General features: G+C 47.7%; 1 protein-coding gene across 1 annotated transcript; it reads right to left on the bottom strand.

The window, feature by feature from the left end:
* Nucleotides 1-3,620: 3,620 nt before the first annotated feature.
* SF3A3 (splicing factor 3a subunit 3) lies at nucleotides 3,621-12,261 on the bottom strand. Its single transcript, XM_049819918.1, has 17 exons — nucleotides 12,110-12,261; nucleotides 11,982-12,029; nucleotides 11,734-11,786; nucleotides 11,134-11,239; nucleotides 10,586-10,658; nucleotides 10,096-10,187; nucleotides 9,562-9,644; nucleotides 9,043-9,181; nucleotides 8,057-8,125; nucleotides 7,618-7,685; nucleotides 7,156-7,263; nucleotides 6,760-6,829; nucleotides 6,211-6,375; nucleotides 5,986-6,096; nucleotides 5,490-5,580; nucleotides 4,527-4,582; nucleotides 3,621-3,916 (listed from the first exon to the last, which is right to left on the bottom strand). The coding sequence occupies exons 1-17, from the start codon at nucleotides 12,203-12,205 to the stop codon at nucleotides 3,839-3,841; spliced, it is 1,506 nt and encodes a 501-aa protein (XP_049675875.1). The 5' UTR covers nucleotides 12,206-12,261; the 3' UTR covers nucleotides 3,621-3,838.
* Nucleotides 12,262-12,983: the final 722 nt, after the last annotated feature.

Below are 12,983 nucleotides of genomic sequence, written 5' to 3'. Positions count from 1 at the left end.
TGGGGAGCAGGAGGGGACAGTCCAGCGGTCGCTGCCACAGTTACTGTGGCACGTGGTCCCTGCGTCTGCCTGGCACGTGGCTTGGGACGAGGTGGCAGAAACAACATCAGGACAACTTACATAAGAGATTTTTCCTGTTGAGGCTAGTTTTTTTTAAGAAACCTTTCTCCTAGGAAATTCTACAGCCTTTATTCTGGACACCATGGGACACCAGAGGAATCCAGATTGTTCGGCACTTCACATTTGGTCCCCACAGTGGCAGGACATGCTTTTCAGGCGGGATTAAGTGCCTGGCAGTAACAACACCCACCAACAGCACCTCTGAAAACTGCAGTCCAGGTTTTCTCCACAGGCTCTCAATGCAGAAATCATCTAACATATAAATAACCAGATAATTCAGCATCCTCCCCTGTCACTGTGCTTGCCTAGACTGTAGGGAGCAACAGGCAGGCCCTTTCGGCCACAGCTGCAACAGGGGGCCGTTGAACAAGCGCAGAAGGGGCCTGGGAGCTGCCTACCCCAGACTGAACCTCCCGAGCCACCAGCACGGTGCTGGTCAGCACAGCCACACACCCCAGCAGCACTGGGTGCCCAGTCCCCTGCTTCTCCCCTGCAGCTCAGTGCAGCACAACCTCTGGCTCCAGCTCTTGCACCAGCAGCAGTGCTCCCCGCGCAGGGCACAGCCACTCTGCTGAATGGGAGTGGGCGCTCTCCCCGGGGGTGTTTGTGCCTGGGGTGTGCAGGAGGCCCAGAGCACCCCTGGGGCACCGGCTGCAAGCACCTTTGGGAAGAGAAGGCACCTGCTGGGGCTCGCCTGGCTCCTGCCTGTGCTGCTGCCAAGTGCTGCAGTCAGCTGCTGGAGGCTGCAGGGAGCTGCCCCCTCAGAGGCACGGGGCAGACACCCCAATACAGGTCTGCGCTCTACCTCCAGTATGAGCCCCAGGGCTGCAGCACTGCGCTGCGTGCGGCCACATGCTTGCAGGAGCGATGCTCAGCCCTGTGGGCTCAGCCCCTGGACATCCACAGTCGCTCCCTCTCAAGAGGCTCTCCAAAACCACCGAGGCTGCCGCAGCCACATGCTGCAGACGGGGCCCAGGGGTACGGCACAGCTGCTGGGGAGCAGGAGCCCCTCCGGGAGCCACCTGCTCCCGTTGGTGTGGTAACCCTTCACTGGTGCTCACAGGCAATACACAGAGCTGCAGGCAGCTGCCAGCAGCACGAAGGCAGGGTAGTTACACGTGACAGTTCTTTACTGATGCTGTTGCAAATGAAGATGTGACCCACCAGCTGCAGCACCCATCACAGGAGAACCCAAGCCCACCAGCCCTCAGAAGTCAGGGCAGCCAGAGAACCCTCCATAGCAGTTCTTGCTGTGGATAGACAAATTCTGGTGTGAAAAATGCCTGTTTCCAGACATGCCTCTGCAACAGGCCCTCAGGACCTGGCAAAGAGCAAAACACAGGCCTGTTAGTTCTGGCACACAACCCGTGGAACATAAACAGGAACACTTACAGCTAAAGTAGCTTTCACTAGCAAGACGTGGAAATGCTCTGGATCATAAAGAGCCATTGCACTACCAACACTCAAATATTTCTGGTTAACTTACAATAAACAGTCACATCCTTCCCACCTGTCCATCTGTGTGCATGTCTCCCCTCCCTGTCAGCCCAAACCGCAGCCCCCAAGCCCAGAACAGTGGCACAAACATCCCTTTCACGCAGAATTTCCCATCTGCCTGGTCTGGGCACCACGGCCCTCAGGCTGCGAACAGCTCGCTGCCAGGATTGAGCGAGGAAACCAGGCAGCACTCCTGCGAAAGCAACACAGGCCAGCCAGACGGGGTGGGAGGCAGGTCTGCCATGACAAGAGAGCTGCCTGGCAAAGCTGCTGCAGCAGCTTGCTCCTGAGGGTGGGCACTGGAGCCACCACTGCTTCATGGCAGGGAGAGCGGAGTTCTGCCAACAGTGGCTAGGCTTCATGACAGAGCACGTTCAATGGACAGAGGTTTTCTGCTGTAAAGCTCCTGGTTACATCCTTGCATGTGCCTCCAACACTGCTGTCAAGTCCTGACTACAAAGAGGCGTTTGCAGTTTCTCATGGCCCAGTCCCTTGTCCTGCTGCTCACCCCCATGGTTTGGGAAGTTCTACTGGCTTTGGTGCTGCTTCCCATGACGCCCAGCTCTCCACTGTAGGAGTATCTCTGCTTTCCACTCAAAATCTTCACCTGCTTAGCTAGGCAAACAGTGGAGACGTGACTCCATACAGGTTCCAAGGCCAAGTTCTCCAAAGAGCACTGTAACACTCCCCTCCTGTCTTATGATTTAGGTCCAGTTAGCATTCCCCAAGGACCTGCAGTGGCTGAAGCTTGCATAGTGACCACTGAGGCTGTTCATTCAGAGTGGAAGAGAAGACAAGGCAGGCTGGCATCTCACCTTCCAAACCAGAGCAGCCACCACCCAGACCAGGTTAGGACAACCTCACTGAGCAGGGTGCCTCTCCAGCACAGCCCAAGCCAGCTCCAGAGCAGGCTAGGAACAAATGCCCACCAGACACAGCCTCATCCCAAGGAGAGCAACTTTCCCCCAGAGCAGGGAAAGGAAAGAGCCCACAGCATTGACTCACCCTGTCCGTCTGCTTCCCGAAGCCCCAGCACAGCAGCGAGAGCCTGTAGCTGCTGCTAGCGGTATAGTGCCTCCGAGCACCGACAGCAGCTGTGGTACCTGTCGCACAGGCTCACACCCTGGTGCCAGCAACCAGCCCCATCCCTGCCAACCACCGGCTGCACAAACCATCACTCGGGGGAAGCGTTTGTTACCTGCTGCTCCATGGCATCTGGCGATGCAAACAGCTCGGCACAGTGACAACAGAGAAAGGGTTTTTTTTGAGGCTAGAGATGTCACACAAGCCAACTCTATGCCAAAATAAAACCCCACCTGAGGGGCTGGAGGGGGCACAAGGACTGCCACACACAATGCACATGGCCTCCACACAACACCTTTTCTCCTCACTGGACTTGCAATTCATGTGACAGCATGAATATCATGGCGTTATGTACAGACATCTTTAAGCATGGCACTGAGGAGCGCAGAGAATGCTCCTGAAGTCACAACGGTCACATCTAAACACATCATGTGTTGTTCCCATCCCAATCCTCCTGCATCACAGCTCAAGAGTCACCAAAGAAAGGATCTGTGCTAGAATCTACCACGTCTTTCAAATCAACAACAGTTCTGGAGAAATTACCACAAACTGCCCACACAGCCCAACCTAAATCAAGCTCAATTAGTAATTCCCTGAAAAAAATCCCAGTGGCCAAAGCTCCACAGGGAGACAGACCTGAGGTAAAAGCAGCAATGTAAGCTAAATAAATTTGTTTCGCAAAGGAAACCAAAGAAAACCATACGGTTACAGTATAGTATAGGACTGTTACTCATTGTCCCCATGCAATGTTCATGTGTGATTTACAAAAAGCCAATCTGCATCATAAAAATTTCCATCAGAACAGGAATGAGAGAAAAACAATTGTTTCTGACAATTCAAACTGCGTAAAAAGCATTTTAAAAATACCGTAATCAAATCTCTTCCTTCCAGTATATGAAAGGAGACAAGTTTCTCAGCACTTCCTAAATTAAAATTGGTTTATTTTTCAAGGGTTTTTTTAATATAAAATAACGTCACAAGTCTGCTTTTCACAAGGGGCTTACTAGAAAGTGAATCTATAAAGTATCCTTGAAATCTATACTCATGCACATAGAAAATCCAGAAACTGAAGAAGAGTCAGAGCTGCTGATGCTTCTCCACTTGCTTTTCAGATGTGAAATCCTTCACTTGGGAAAAGCTACAGCAACCCTTGACGTTTCAAGTCTTCATAGGTCTTTTTATTCACCACATTCCCACTGGAATCCTCATATTCCTCCTAGAATGGAACAAACAGTTTAGAGACACCTGGACACAGCCTGACTCAGGTTGTACTACAGCATTTGAATTTTAGCTCCAGCAGCACCTACTGAACATGACCACCCTGCCAAGAACCTCTCTACATGAGAGTATGCAGTGGATCTGCCAGCAGGCTCCATGAGAAGAGCATATTCAGAGTCAGAACAATTACATGCTGTACTACAGGCTGTATTTCCCACAGTTGCCCTGCATGCTGTTGAAAAATGGTTTGAGACAGAAGCTTAAGAAGAGACACTAGTATAAGTGAACACACTGCTCGTAACAATTCCTTTTTCTTCTCACGAAACAAAGGTGACATCAGTACTGTAAAGCAGTGTATTAAAAGATTCTTACACAAGGGGCTGAATCTGTCCTATCAGAACTCCTTTCCAATATAGCACAAGAAGTGCTTTTCATACATCACCACTAACAGGAGCTGTGCAACCAGCAACGTAGGTTCTTGCTCATCTCTCCAGCATGCAGGGGACTCTGAGAAATACTTTCGACAGAGCCAGACAGTTCATGCAAGGTAAATGGGGGGTTCCCAGGTACACAAGACTAGATATGCAAATGCCTCTGTAACATCTCACCTCTGTATCAGGCTGCCATCTCTCTGAAGCCTTCTGTTGTTTCAGCTTTGCCCACACTGCAAATACAAAGTCATACAGGATCTAATGCCATTTCCCTTGAGATACTAGTTTTTCACCTAGTAAAACATACACGAGGGGATTTTTGTTTTTTTTTTTTTAAAACACTGTCACTTCAACAGTCCAGCAATGTATCTACTATCCATTACAAATTTATTGTTCCCCTGTACGGTTTACTGAAAGGCACAGAACAACAGCAAACAAGGCTTTAAAATGACGATTCAGGATTGGACACAAAAGACAAAGGTCCAAAAACACTAATTCAGAGATACGGCTCCAACGGTAGTAATAGCTTGTTTGGGAAATCAAGGCTCTACCTGTTTGGTTTCTTCTAGGCAAGAATTAATTTATCTCCAGGAACCATAACCTGTACCTGTTAACCTAAGCGGGGCAGATTCAAGAAACAATCTCTGCATGAGGTAGCCTCCTCAAAACATCAGCACAGATTAGCTGCATTAAATTACAATCACTGTAAGTCCTAAATACTGTAGGCTTTCAAAATCTGCCTATAGGCTCTACTGTTTCTGAGATGTTGACGAACATCAATTAAGAAAGAGTTATATGGAATGATGTAGCCACATTCTGCCTAAAGAAATGGTGGCCCATTGCACTTGGCTGAGATTTCATACACAAAGCATCACAGACAAAACAGCTGGCAACAAATGAATGCTTCACTGGGAATCTCAGCAAGCATCTACTCCTGCAGGTATCCAACAAAGAAAAAAAGCCACTCTCATTTTAAAAGCTGGGATGGATGGTCCAAGGAAGGATCACCCCCTGCATGCACCTGTTTCTCACCCTCTTTCCTAAAAATAGTCTCTGGTCATAGGGTAAGACAAATTTTTGGCAAGAGCTAACATGAGCGTTCTTATGCCACATGTTCCCTGTTCTGCCACCACTACTTACATGAGACTGCATCCTCAATCTGCGTGACATTGGCAAAATGTGCCGTGTTGGGAATGCCCAGGCATCTCATCCCGTGAGCATGTCGCCACTCCTGGGGACAAGAGGCAAGAGGTCAGTGTACGAGAGGGAATGCCACTTCATCTGCAATGCCAAAGACTAAAAAGGTATATTAACATCTGGAGAGAGTGAAACAAATACTATCAAAAAAACAAATCTACCAGTCCTAAAAACCTCTATAAAAATATTTTTTCTGTATTTCAGATAGTAACAATACACTGGCAGTCAATAGGCACTCTGCACCAATCAGATCTGGGTACTGGAATTAAGTGTTCTAACAAGAAGGGACTGTACAGAGCATGGCCCTGCAGCATCAGCCCAGGCCCACATTTTAAAAGTGGAAGAAGTGCCACTCAGGCACTCCAGTGATTTACTAGTTACTTATTATAAAGATTATCTGAACGCAGTACTGATGTTTTTGTAGCAACACGTTACTTACTGCAAAGTGACGCTGAAAAGCTTTGGGCCCTCGGTAGGTGTAGTTACCACAAATCTCACAGTTGTAGTTGATGTTTAAACCATGTAATTTATATAACCAGTATGGGATTGGCTGACAAGTGAAGAGAAACAAAGATTAGGCCAAACGGTAAGGCAGGTTCAAACTGAAGAGTAGTGTGGAGTCAGTGACACCTCCCACTTTTCCAGACCTGACAATCTCAGTTACCTTGCCATCCCAACCAAGAGGCAGATTTTTAGGATTATAAATAATTTCATTTTCTTCATCTTCACTCTCACTCTCGCTGATCTGCTCTTCCTCCTCCTCCTCCCTCTCTTCCCCTGTCCGTGCTTGCTTACGCTGCACATTCTCGTGAGTGAGGTGTCTCTGTTCCTAGGGTGTGAGAAAAGAGAAGGAATTGTTCACACAACATGACAGCAACAGAATAAGAGCAAACTCTTGCAGTGTGAAACACTTCCTCAATGTACAGAGACAGGGGAATGGAAGACCAGGACAGAACAGAGAACTCCCATTTTGCTTACCCTAACAACTTAAGTTTTTAGTATAACATTTTGTACTTCCAAAGAAGAATATTCTACTTACTGACAGAAAAAGCTATCTGCTAACATGCACTTTAAAACCTTATGACTCTGGACATGCAAATAACTCTTCTGGGCATGCTGTCTATGAAAGCACTGGGTAAAGATGTGGATGACCTTCCAATCACTATTTGACAGCTCTGAAATAAAAAGCTCAAAGACAAAATTAAATCCTTACCCCAAGAACTTCCACATATTCATAAATCTGAGCTTCCAGGAATGCAAGATCTTTATTTCTTTCAGTGTCTCTGGAAATAGATCAAGAAACTTTATGAAGTCTGTTCCAGAACTGCAAATATCATGTGTACACTGAACTCCTAAAGACACACTTGACTTGTATACAGCAAGAAAACAGAAACAAGTACCAAACAGCTCATGTAACCTAAACTGCACACAAACACACAAATTTAGCTCTGGTATTTTCCATTTCATTCAGGACTATTTGGTGCAACATGAAAAGCTTCTAACACTCCAAGAATCTCTGTCACAACTATACAAGAGTGATTTCTATAGAATACTTCTCATCCGAATGAAGAGAACACCACCAACCTCAGAATGACCTTTAGGAACTCACCTTTTGCTGCCTTTTGTCTTTGGATTCTTAGCAAACAAGGAAGGATCAAGTGCTTCTAGGGATTTGCCTTTAGTGCTAAAAAGTCTCTGCGCACGCTCTTCCAGAGTCCTATGGAGAAGCAGGGAGGAGATGAGTCCAAACCATAGTTTTACACTTCCCGAGAACTATTTGAATTCATGCAACAAAATTCTAAATTTAGCTTTCAAGAGATCATGAGATTTCCTATTATCTTTGTCTTCATTCCTTAAGCCAAATTCTTCTATACAAAAGACATCAGTACAGGACACTTTTCAAAACAGTATAATAGCAGTATCCCCTGACTGGTTCTCAATGTTTTGTCTTTCAAACATCATTAAGGTAATTCTTGCATAATGGAGATGACAAAACAAGTATCCCATAAAGGAATGCAGAACAGGAAGGCCCCAAAAACTGAAAAGGAACTATAAAAAGACTGCACCTTACCCGCCACATTTTAGTCCCAGGGCCAGTAAAGCTGATTTTAACCTGTCCAGTCCCAGGGAGGCCAATTCCTGTTCAATTAAATTAAATCACAATAAGAAAGGAGCTATTAAACAAATACAATATGGATGTATGTGTGTTTTAACTCATTAAAAAAACCCAAACAAACAAAAACCAAAGCACAAACAATGTACAGCACTCAAGAAAGGACCGTCAAGGGTGCACCACTCCTCACAGAAAAATGAGGAATGTGACAAATCCAACCTTTCAAGTTAATTTCTCCTATTAGGGGGATGTAAGTCATCAGCATAATCAAAGTTTTATCCACAAAGCATAGAGCCAGAGACGAAAGCTCAGCAAGTAAAATTATGAAAAGAAACAAAATTACTGAGCTTCCACCTGCTCAAAATTTAGCACTAAGTGCAGAGCACTGAAAACGTACCTCCCAAGAGGAAAATGCTGAGAGGTCCAGGTGGGCTCCAGCGTGAGTGAGTGCACTGCTGGTCTCTTTCTGCCAAGAAAAAACACATGCAAGATATTTGTGACAGCCTACAACACTTCATGCAATATAATATTCTAACCTCAAGAAAAGCAGTTCATTTAACAGAGAAAAGTCTCTCGCTAAACTGAGCAATGGAACAATAGAAAAGATACAAAATAAGCAAACCTTAAAAAAAGGTTAGTTTCAAACTGGTTACATTGGTTTTCAAGTAAGCGTTAAATTGCATCTTCCCGATTGTCATGGTTTAACTCCAGCCAGCAACTAAGAACCACGCAGCCGCTCACTCACTCCGCCCCCCACCCAGTGGGATGGGGGAGAAAATCGGGAAAAAGAAGTAAAACTCGTGGGTTGAGATAAGAATGGTTTAATAGAACAGAAAAGAAGAAACTAAACAACACTAATAAAATGGCAATAGTAATAATAAAAGGATTGGAATATACAAGTGATGCACAATGCAATTGCTCACCACCCACCGACTGACACCCAGTTAGTCCCCGAGCAGCAACACCCCACCCCCCACCCCCAATTTATATACTAGACATGATGTCACATGGCACGGAATATCCCTTTGGCCAGTTTGGGTCAGCTGTCCTGGCTGTGTCCCCTCCCAGCCTCTCGTGCCCCTCGAGCCTTCTTGCTGGTGGGGCATCAGAAGCTGAAAAATCCTTGACTTTAGACTAAACGTTACTTAGCAACAACTGAAAACATCAGTGTTATCAACATTCTTCGCATACTGAACTCAAAACCATAGCACTGTACCAGCTACTAGGAAGACAATTAACTCTGTCCCAGCCAAAACCAAGACACTGATACACAACTGCACACCTTGCTATTAGACTTAACCTCAGTGATGACTTTACACATATGATTCACAGAAAACCTATCACAAATACAGAAGCATTCACACAAGCTTAATGACTGCTCACCGGCCAGCCAGGGAATGTTCCGTTTTCCCACTTCTTCTCAAACTCAGTCTGAATTTTCCCAAAAAGTTCATTCTGGTCCAGTAACGGTTTCACTCGATCTGTGTAATCCTGTAGGTACTCGAGAAGCATTTCAAGGTACCTGGCAGAGTAATCATAAGCACAGGTAATTCAGTATCAGTGTATTTATTTCTCTAACTACATCTTTTGGAAAGTAATTACCCTCTAGTACTTCAAAGGAAAATCATCAGGATTATGAGTTTTCAACACACGTTTTCTAGATGCAGCAGTTACAAGGATGAATTAAGATCCTTCCACAGAGTAGAATGTGCCCTTCCACATTTTTGCTACACTGCATGTTTTCTCAGGGCTCAGACACATGACTGAGTTACTATAGCTCAGTGACCCAATTTACATGAGTTAAGTTTGACTGTTAACTATATTCTTAGCAGCTGTACACTTAAAAAGCAAATTCCTTCTCATCAACTGTCATAAAAGAAGCTTGTAGACAAAAAGGCTCACCTCTTATATTCAGCATTTTTTCTCTCCTTGGGAATATCGAAGAGTTGGTCAAATGTGGATAAGTAAGTGATATAATCCAGTTTCTAAGAACAAAAAAGTTTGAGTCAGATTTTATACACATGCAGCCAAATAAACATCCAGTTTCCAGTTACCAGACCTAGGTACCTGCAGACCTACCAGGCACTAGCTCGTGCCATTACTCTGGACTACAGAGGCCCAGTGTTCTCTGTGCACTAACACATTGCCTTAAACACCTATTGGTACTTGGTAGCAGAAAACAGAGGCTTTTTACAAGGCCATCATTACATAGACAATAGAGAGGTCTCAGCTGAAGACGACAAAAGAGGACAGTCATGAAGCAGCACTCAGAATTCAGATGCTGTCAAGCTATATATGCAACAAAGTGACTTTGAAATAGGTATTTGGAAATAAACGTACTTACTTAAGAAAAAAAACCAAATAACCATGAACCAACCGAAGAAAAACCCCTAGGCCTTAAGCACTGCAGATGCCCAGACACATGCAGCCACTTACCTCTGATGATTTTAGATTAATGTACTTGAGATAACAATCATGCAGATCTAAGTATCGTCCATACCCTTCTTCATCTGTAAACTCCACCAGATCTGTAGGAAAGATCATGTAGAGCTTTATTATGACCTTAATCTTTCCTACTTATTATACATATGTTTCAGAACGTGAAAAGGATTAACTGTGGACTAATTTATGCTTAAGGAAGATGTTTACAATGCAAGTGAGATACTCATCGATCAGACACCTGACTGCTTCTCTGCGTACCCACACTAGAACACTCCTCAAGTGAAGCACCACTACTGTGGAATATTCCAGGGGGCTGCAGTTCAGAAGAATTTAAATGACAAAAGAACTTTCAGAAGTCATTTAGTAAAAGGGAGGTGGAACTCTGAAACATGCAAAACAGATCAAACAACTCATTAAATAATGCCTCTCAAGCAAGCACCATATTTTCACTTAAACTGGCCTCTGAGAAAAACTACAAACTTACTTTGAGCTTCTTCACTTGGGTTGTCTCTGGCCTTCAACAGTTCCTCAAACTCCACTGACATCGGAACACAGATCTTCAAGAACAAACAGAAGTTACACAAAACCTTATGACTTCAGTTAATGTCCAAGAACAATTAATATAAAATCACAACGGGTTGTAAATAAAACTGCTAACTGAAAAGGTATCCAAAGCATATCTTCACCATTACGTTTGCACAAAGAAAAGAAGTCTGACTTCAGCCAGCATGAGAAAGGCAAGACCAAACACCAGCTCAGCAGCAGAACGTTCCTGAGCTAACAGGCAGCATACAGAGAACAGGGTTAGCATCTTGCATCTTCTCCTATTCATATGCTCTCACAGGAGCTTTCAGACTGCCTCTGAAGCATTACCTAACCTTGAACTTCTTCTTTTCCCAAGTGACATTTTAGTGTACTTAATACTTGTGTATTAAGGGACTTAAACTGGAAAAAAAAAAAGTCTGTTTATTGCAGGGATGAGGTCCAACAGACCACAAATCACCAATTCTTATGAAGTAGATAACTACTTACCTCATTTGGGTGCTTCCGGTGAAATTCCTTAATTTGTTTCAGCCTGTTGTAGAATTCTGCAAATTCATTTGGCCCTGAAATGGCACTGAGTTCTTCCTTCCGCAAGCTGAGCTCACAAAAAAGGTCAGATTACAAGTGGAAAGGAAAACACGTTGACACTGATAGAACCTTTTTCCACATCTAGCGCTGCATTTTGATCACACAAAGCTCCAGCAAGACTGACTGCAAACCCCCTGAAAGTCACATCAGATCTCACAGTCCACCAGGCTCACAGTTTGAGGTTCCGGGTCACATCTCCCACTGAACATGCTGTAGTCTCCACTGAGAAACCTTCAAGCAACTCAGGGCCTCCCTCCCCCGACTTAAACCAAGAAAAGAACAAAATGTGTATATCCAGCATGCACATATCCAATGTGCAACCTGGGTCCTGCTGTAGCAGGTTTAGTCTCCAAAACTCGATTCCTGGTCTCACACACCAGCACTACTTCTCATGTATTTACGATTGAGTTAAAAAAGCCCGCAGGTTCTTTGTCTGGAAAACACGTACAGCAGACATTCAGGTGGCCACGCACCAGACGAGGTGTTTGTACAAGCACTTACCCGTCCTTGTCGTCGTACAAGTCTCTCAGGTTGCCGCTCACTTCCATGTACCTCTAAAAAAACAAAAGAAAGCCCCAGATGCCACCGAGGACGTTACCGGGGAGAAGACCGGCTCGTTCCCGGGCGCTCTGGCAGCACCAGGCAGAGGCCAGGCCCGGCCTGCGCCGCGCTGCTCCCGGGGCCGCCGGCAGAGCCCGCCCCAGGCCTGCCGGGGCCCCCGGTCCCGGTCCCGGTCCCGCCGCACTCACGTCCTGCATGGCCCGCGTCCGGTGGTCCGAGTTGATCTGGTCGCGGAGCTGCGGGGAGAGGCGCAGCGTTAGCGCGGGCGGGCCCGGGCCGCGGCGGCCGCCCCCCCTCCCCGCGGCCCCGGACGCACCGTGGACTTCTTGGTGAGCATCTCCTTCACCATCACGTCCATGAGCCGCTCCCGCTCCTCATGGTAGCGCCGCTGCTGCTCCAGGATGGTCTCCATCCTCCCGCGCCCGCCCGGAAGCCGCCGCTCTGCCCTTCCGGTCCCGCCTGCGCCCCCGCCCGAAGCTTCCGGCCCGGCCCGTGTCCCGCCGGAAGGCTCCGGCCGCGCCCGCGCCCGGCGCGGAGGTTCCGGCCCGGCGGCGGCGCTCGGCCGCGGTGCTAGCGGGGCGGGGGGCAGCCACAGGGCCCGGGGCCGGGGGCAGAGGGGCCGGGGTCGGGGCCGGGGTCGGGCCGCAGTGGCGCGGCCTCGGCCGCCAGCAGAAGGCGGCTCCGGCCCGGCCGTGCCCCCCACGCGGCCACCTCAGGCCGATGCGTCCCCGTCCCGCGGGCGGGACCGGATCGGTTCCTCTCGGTTCCTCCGGGCACCCTCACGACGAGCCCCGGCCGTCACCGCCCGGCCCGGGCCCGCCTCGCTGCCGAGGCAGGGCTGCCTGCCGCCTCGGCCCCGCCGGTGTGGGGTCCCTTGCCAGCACGGTGGCTGCTGAGCCGACCCCTCCGGAGCAGGAGGCTTGGGGGTGTCCACCTGAAAGTATTAAAGCTCTAAGGACAAGGGAGGTGTGAATTTTTTTTGTTTCACGCCCTGCATGTGAAAAAGTGGCCCAGCGCCATGGGGAGCTGCCCAGGCAGAGCCGCGGTGCGGTGAGTGGGCACCGGTGGCCCTGGCGTGGCCGTGGTGGGGATATGTGCCACCTCTGCAGAGATGCCGCCGGGCTGCGGAGAGGCCCGCAGAGATCCGATAGCCGCCCGGGCGCTTCCTCTGCAGATGGGGAGCCGGCGGG

Source organism: Accipiter gentilis, chromosome 17 (genome assembly GCF_929443795.1).
Source record: "Accipiter gentilis chromosome 17, bAccGen1.1, whole genome shotgun sequence".
Taxonomy (NCBI): domain Eukaryota; kingdom Metazoa; phylum Chordata; class Aves; order Accipitriformes; family Accipitridae; genus Astur; species Astur gentilis.
The sequence above is the reverse complement of the archived record's forward strand: the minus strand, read 5'-3'. Positions and strand labels throughout refer to the sequence as shown.

Coding starts and splice junctions, on each gene's coding strand:
- SF3A3 (XM_049819918.1), bottom strand. CDS start 12,205: ATGGAGACCATCCTGGAGCAGCAGCGGCGCTACCATGAGGAGCGGGAG. Junction 5,581..5,985: donor CTTTTCAGCGTCACTTTGCA/GTAAGTAACGTG, acceptor TCTTGTCCCCAG/GAGTGGCGACATGCTCACGG. Junction 3,917..4,526: donor GATGGCAGCCTGATACAGAG/GTGAGATGTTAC, acceptor GTTCCATTCTAG/GAGGAATATGAGGATTCCAG.